At 47.8% G+C, this 7510-nt stretch overlaps 1 protein-coding gene across 1 annotated transcript in view; it reads left to right on the forward strand.

Annotated features, from left to right (window-relative positions):
• Positions 1–6091, forward strand: part of LOC307242558 (cationic amino acid transporter 2-like) — a gene marked incomplete at both ends in the record, with an annotated part of 42003 nt that extends 35912 nt beyond the window's left edge. Inside the window, one exon of the mRNA XM_080017062.1 lies at positions 6037–6091. Within this exon, the coding sequence (XP_079873188.1) occupies positions 6037–6091 (55 nt within the window). The remainder of the gene's footprint in view (positions 1–6036) is intronic.
• Between the last annotated feature and the right edge of the window lie 1419 nt (positions 6092–7510).

The raw sequence follows: 7510 nt of genomic DNA on the forward strand, positions 1-7510 counted from the left end.
CCAGATTTTCTGCCTGTTACCAACTTGGGGACCTGGCAAATTCAACAAGTGATTTTCATTATTGCGGGTACAGCTGAACTCAAAAACAAGGAAAAAGAAAATGCACCTTCATCGTCTTTAGATGATCTTAAGCTTTAAATTAACTGACACGTTTCTAGATGATATCCCCTCAAGCTATTCTTAAATGTGTACTGTTTGTAAGGTTGTTGGTTATATATGAAAGCAGAAGCTCTAAATACATTGCGTTGCTCACCATCAGATTCATTCAAAGAGTCTGCATTTACGTGAGGGCCGCTCATGACTTGATGACTCTCATCGAACCGATGCAAATATTGGAACCAAAATAAGAATAAAATAATCTACCCAGGGCCAGAGCTTGCAATAACATGTTGGTGGAAAAAAAAACCCCACCGGAAGACTCTGGGCTATTAAGCTGATATATGTTGTCACAACCTTCAACAAAATAGAATATACCATGATGGTAAGATCAACATCAATAAGGCATCAATTTATGTTTCCATTTTAGCTGCCAGCGCGATGTCCTTGTGGGACGAAGCAATTAAAAGGCTGCACAATTTTTAATCTTGTTTTTTTTTTTTTTTTGCTTTTCTACCTTCTTCACTATTAGATGCCGTTCTGGCAACAGAGCTGCCACATTAGGAAATGGAATGAATGTTCCGCATTTAATTCACAACCAAGGAATAATTTTTAAGATAAATGTCTACACCCAAAACTTCAAAGCTTTAAGCAGTGGCATAACATGATGGTGATAGGCCCCGGTGCAAATATGTTTTTGGAAACTTCCCCTCCCGGCGCGCACACACGCACCCAGCCCGGCACGAGTGAAATAATGGAGGAAAATAAAATAGCCTACATCTAAAATAAAACAAAACACACACTGCTTTTTTAATTGGAGGAATGGGGCAAGGAGACGCGCTGATCGAGGGTGCCCCATCGCCAATGATGCAGCTGCACCGGTTGCACCGTCGGTAGTTACGCCACTGGCTTTCAGTGCGGAATGTGTTTTTGGGGAAAAAACTAAAATGTTGACCTGACGCAAGATACTGTCTGTACATACCTTTGAACGGGCGGTCAAAGATGTAACAAAAAATAAAAGTTTTGCATTTAGAAGATCGAGGAAAGTTGCTTCTACCCACTTGGCCGGGGCAGATGGGAAGATGTAGAACCGTTTGCGTATGAGATAGAACGCTGCTGGAGAGGTGCACAGCTGTTCTATCGACCTTCTTCAGATACATCAAATCCAACAGATTCCAACTAGGGAAGTTCATTTTACTTTATATCAATGAACATTTTTTCCTTGGTTTAAAAATGATATCTAATTATTTCGAAAATATGTTTTTTTTCAAGGATAAAACACAAAGCAGGTGGAAGGGCATGATTGTGGAGAGAAATATCTGAAGCTGTGCACCTACGTACAGCCTGTTTTACGTGACCAAAAATGGAATGTTCCCCAAAATGACAGAAATTGAAATTCAGGCCCTTAATGTACCTGCAGAAAAACACATTGAGAGTCTTTATTACATTATTATTATGTTTTCCTCAATTACTCCGTTTTCCGCTGTGGAGATCAATGAATGAATACCTAAATCACATCTACTGAAACTGTAAAATGTGTAATCCAGCCTGGCATCCCTGCTGCCAGTTACACACACATTTAGACATGTTATATATAGTAACTAAGCACAATCTGTGATATATCATATGCTATTTCTATGATCCACGACTATTTCTTTCAGAAGATTTATTTCTCTTTCATTGACAAGCTGCGGGAGCCAGGACTGAACACTCCGCCGTGTGCCTGGATCCTGGACTTCCTCACAGCCGGGCCCCAGGTGGTTAGGGTGGGGAGGCACATGTCCAGCTCCCTCATCCTGAACACAGGAGCCCCGCACTGTACTTCCTGTACACATACATGACTGTGTGGCCAGGTCCAGCTCCAACACCATCATCAAGTTTGCTGACGACACCGTTGTGGTGGGCCTGATCACCGACGACGACAAGAAGGCCTACTGTGAGGAGGTGGCTGACCTGTTATTCTGGTGCTAGGACAACAGCCTCTTCCTGAATGTCAGCAAAATCAAGGAGCTGCTTGTGGACTTTAGGAGAGGATCACAACCGAGGAAGCACGTGATGTTGGTGATTAATGGGACTTCTGTCGACAGGGTGAGCAGCTACAAGTACCTGGGAGTCCACATCACAGAGGACTTAACATTCACTTTACACACAGACTCTCTGGTGAGAAAGGTGAGGCAGCGTCTTTCCCACCTCAGGCAGCTGAAGAAATTCAGGGTCTCAGTGAGGATCCTCAAGGCCTTCTGCTCTGGAGCAGTGGAGAGCATCCTGACAGGCAACAACACTGCCTGGTTTGGGAACTGTACTGCTCAGGATAGGCGGGCCCTGAAGAGGGTGGTGCGTTCAGCCAAACGTACCACTGGAACTACCCTCCCCTCCCTGCAGGACTCCACTACTACACCAGGAGATGTAGTAGCGGAGCCTGCAGGATCATGAAGGATCCTCACCACCCCAACAACGGGCAAGTCGCAGTCACACAGTGAGGACAGAGAGAGTGAGACAGAGTTTCTTCCCGCAAGCCAAAAGAACTGTCAACGCTGAACTCACCGGGGGCCCTCACTGAAACACTCACACAGGCCCCACTGCCTTACTGTACTGTATGTTGCATGCTGTACTGCATTCTGTACTGTTACTGTAATGCTGTGTCATACAGTTGTATACTGTGCTGTATATCTCAACGCACACTACCTCACTTTATTCACATGTCACTTAACTGCACATATCTGTATATAAATAACAGTCTATTCCTCTTATTTTCTATTTTGTACCCCCACTATATTACCTTTTGACTCTTATTTTATTCTATTTACTGACTGCGTTACGTTTTAGGAAGCAGTTAGTTCAGTTAGTTTAGTAAGGTAGTAACTCGGTTAGCTATTGTGGAAGTTAGCACTTATTGTGCATAATCTCCGGGTGCGTAGCAATGACATTTTACTGCATATATGTATGCTTGTATGTATAAGCATGCGATAAATAAACATCTTGAATCTTGAATCTTGTATCTCTAGTCACCACTGCCCGTGTGTGTGTGTGTGTGTGTGTGTGTGTGTGTGTGTGTGTGTGTGTGTGTGTGTGTGTGTGTGTGTGTGTGTGTGTGTGTGTGCGTGTGTTTTTATTCTTCCGGATAAATGATTCTGTCCTGCTTTCTAGATACCCCAACTGTCCTAGGTTAGACTTGCTGTGCCAATCTGGCTGCTCGATAAATAAATGATGAAATGTGAAATGAATAAAAACATGAATGACTGTGCCGATGACACTGTGTGACAGCACAGAGATGGGAATTAGGAGCCAAAGCGGCGCTAAAGCTGGGTTATTGGGCGGGGGCCCCCGCTAACGAGCCGTGAGATTGGGTTTGACACGTCGAAGAACAGGTGCTCGTTTATTTTCCCAAATAAAAGGACCGGGGCCCGACGCGCTGCCTGATGGCGCGCCTGTCCAAATAATATAGCGGCACAAGCCAGTGTACGCGAAGGCTGCCGCGATTCTTCTTTCCGTTCCTTTTTTTTTTTTTTTTCAGGGGCGTGGGGGAGTGGATGGAGAGGATGCAAGCCAATTAAAAACAAGCGTTTTTGTTTTTTTCGTCGATACTGTTTGTGTTCATCTCTCAAGCCGCTCTTGCGATCGTGTAGCTCGATACCGTCCCCGGCGCTCTTCAGATGTTGCGGGGCCCGCCGGCTCTGTTCCGGCACTTTGGCGGACGCAGGTGTGGCGGCGCGGGCAATAACAAGCGCAGAGTAATTACCACAGCCATATCCATAACAGCCCTAAACCCCCAAAGTGTGCTCTGGGTACCCCCTTCTATTGCCTCTAAACCACCACCACCTCCCCTCCATTTTCTCCTCTCCACCGGCTGCCCCCCGCTCCACACCCACCCTCCCACCCTGCCCACAACTAAATCACAGAACTGGGCTCCGGTCCAGGGGCCTCGCCGCTGCTCGGTTTTCTGGCGGGGAGGGAAATAAAGCCGGACGGGCCTCACGGGATGCTCTAATGTCGGCGTTAATTGTGAGTTATGGGGAAACATGGCGAGAGCGCAGGGGTCAGACCTGTCAGCAATCACACTCTTCAGGCGGAATTTGCCAGAACGCTTCCTGTTTATCCCTTCCATCAACAGGGAGGAACACGGAGGAAATTAGCATCGGCCCTCCAATCTGTTCTTTACCTCCCTCCTCCTCCCCCCGGCTCCTTCCATTTTTATTCTTCCCGCTCACCCGGATCTTTTGTTTTCCTTCTTTTTATTTCGAAGCGACGACACCCGACATGCTTCGGCGGCGTCCGAAGTATCTGTCGGGATTTCATGTTGACGGACATTCAGTTCTGGAGCTTTGGGAAATGCGTGTTTTTACAATTTCGGCGACGGTAATCATTTAGTGGGAAAACACGAAAACCCGCGTCATGATCTCTGAATCGGAGGTGCAACGTGAGCCATAACAATTGTCTTGATGCCCATTTTTCCTCCGTGCGCCATTGAACACTCTGCACTTAGCGTAAGTGTCCCCATATGTCATTAGTGTACGCTCCAGAAGCCATATTAGTTATAACAGGCTGTATGAGAGCCAAGTTCCATATCAGCGACACCATGATGCAATCTAGTTAAGAGAGCTAATAATCATAGGAAATGCCGCTCTTTTCACCAAAGGCCTCACGTGGAGCGATGGAACGAATGCGGGGGATCAGAGAAAGGAGGCGACATTCCATTTCAAGCAATGTCGAAGGAGACGAGACCATCACTGGAAAAGCAAGGTGAACCCCACTCGAAGGGAAGGAAAGGGAAAAAAGCCGCGAGTCCAGGCAGGGGCGATATCTGCCCCGGGAGAACGGCCCTTTTCTCACGGAGCAGGGTGGGTGGCGGCGTAGGGCGTGGATGAGGTAGCCATACTTTAACATCTACGTTAACACCGCTAATGCACGCCGATGCCGCCGCCGACGCTGCACAGCCCGCACGACTTAGACGGAGATAAGCCCTTCCTCATCGCCCACCGATCTACTTGGGCAATGTTGGAAAGGATTTCGCGGAATAGGGTGGCGTCAAGTTTGAATTGTTCCGTCTGCTTCGGCGATTGCTTGTCAATATGAAGCAACTCTTAAGACGTGGGTGGCTCCATCCCATCCGCTGTCGAGTTATGTTTTGCTTTTCCTTCCCCTCCCATCCCCTTTCATGTCACATGGCCGCGCCTCTCAGAAAGGACCGCTGCAATGCAGGCGGTAAACTCCAAATGAAGAAAGAATTTGACAACAAAACAACCGAGGCTTTTTCTCCTCTCTCTCTCCGTGCCTCTTGCTGCTCGAAAAGTTCTGTTTTGCCGTCAGCATATCGGTGCCTGAACACTGCAGCACGAGCGACACACGTTCTGCCCAATCCTGCACTGGCGCTAATTGTCACGACTTTGCTGAAACCGACATAATAGAGTATACCAGAAACAGGCAGATCCTCCGGGGTATGGAGGACTCTCGGGCAAATACTTCACTTCCGTACTTTGTGGTCCCCTCTTCCCACGCGCAGGGGCGTGAAAAAAAAAAGTCACGACAAACAAACGACTTTTCTTTCTTATAATCAATTGTGCAGGTGTTCATGCCTGAGAAAAGTGTAAAATGCAATATTGCAAGGAATCTTTGTATTTACACCTAATCCCATCCGCAGTCAGTTAGGCGGCGCAATTAAATAAAGACACCCGTTTTCACTACACTCCCCGACCCGCGCCGACCTTCCGCGGTGGGAGGGGAAAAAAAAAAAAAAAGACAAAAAAAAGGGGGGAGGCGTCGGCACGAATGCCTACAAAGCGCCGTTCCAGCCTCTTTGAAGCGATGTGGAAAACTGCCATCTGGTGCGATCGTCACATTTTCACTTCCACAATCCTCAAATTTGTTACAATCATCCCATTGAGCCGTAATTGCTCTGCTCTGCCTCCTTGTGTCCTCTCTGTCACCCCTTTGTCTCTCCAGGCGAACGGACAGTGTGCGCTGGTGGCTGCATCCGGCGAGCGGCGCCTGCGCTTGAGGGGCCCCGCGACGAGACGCGTCCGAGGCGTCGGCCCTGTCGCTTCGCCTCACAGTCGCCGGAAAAATCGCGTAGACAATTGATAGTGGCGCACTTGAACCAAGGCCGCCCTGTCAGGGCTTAGAATATATCGGCTCTGCCGAAACGAGACTGTATAGAGTCGCTTCCTGAGTTCCACTGTCGTGTGGAGAAATCAATAAAGTCGATGATGTGACACTTGACAAGCTAAACTCGAAGACCGCGAGATGCATGCATATCATCCCATTGGCCAGTGATCCTATCGCTTATCTAATACTTCATATCCTCAAATCTGTGTGTGATTGTGTGTATGTGTGTGTGTGTGTGATCGTGTGTATATTTGCTGGTTGTCTGCGCAAGGGCGGAAACCTGTGCAGTGTCAGGTTGATGTCACCCCACTCTTTATAGCTTTTCGCCAAATGTTTTCCGATTTAAGTATAAACTTCGCGAAGGAGGAGGTGACGCTACACCTCGCCGCATCCATCTAAATATGGCCTGGATCGGGCGTCAGGATACAGCAGCGTTAACTAATGCACAGTGAAAATCCATCTCACACCGTAGGTGCGAGCAACACACCCCGTCATCACCACCACTGCCAACCCGCACCTCCGCCACCCTGTCCAGCCAACCTGGCAACACAAAGCGCGATCCGCATCGCTGAAACGGTCGACCTGGCAACACAGAGGTGTGATCCCCGCTTCTCACTCCGGTATAAATTATTCAGGTCAGACAACAACCTCGCACCAATCAAGCTTTTTATCGTTGCCGGCGCTCAAGTCGTGAACTTGACTTCTTTGCCGGACCACGGGGGCGAGGCGGCGGCGTTGTCAGGCTAATTTTAGGGGGCCTCTATTGCCCAGTACAGTTTACAGTATCACCTCTTAAGTTTACTGCATATTTTAAATCATTGATTTTCATTAAGTTGATGTGTATTTTTCTTTTTGATTTGACATGCAAAAATCCACTGACTGGTCTTGAAAATTGTCCCCACGGGGAACAGATCCCCAAGAAAGAGTTATATAACTATAACTCTAAGTCCATCTTTCTGATGATGACTCCGGGACAATGTGTGAAGCAAAGTTCTACCACGCTGCTCCGGCCAAATGGGACCAGGAACTGTCGATTCGAATCAAGCGACGTATTGTAAATATATCATATCTGATCAAGTCGGAGCGTACTTTTTCTTTTAATTATTAGAACGGGCAAGCTGCGAGGTCCGGCCTTCGTTTTCCTGGGGGGGGGGGGGGGGGTTGTATTTTCACTCGGGCACATCTCGGGGCACCTGAATGTGTCACGCTCGCCGCCGGTCACAGGTGAGTGTCATGTGTGATGATTATTATTGCCATACACCTGCTCCGCTTCCGCAATTAACTTTGGCGAATGCAAATGAGCCTTATTGCA

Source organism: Zeus faber (assembly GCF_960531495.2).
Source record: "Zeus faber genome assembly, chromosome: 16".
In the NCBI taxonomy this organism is placed as follows: Eukaryota; Metazoa; Chordata; class Actinopteri; order Zeiformes; family Zeidae; genus Zeus; species Zeus faber.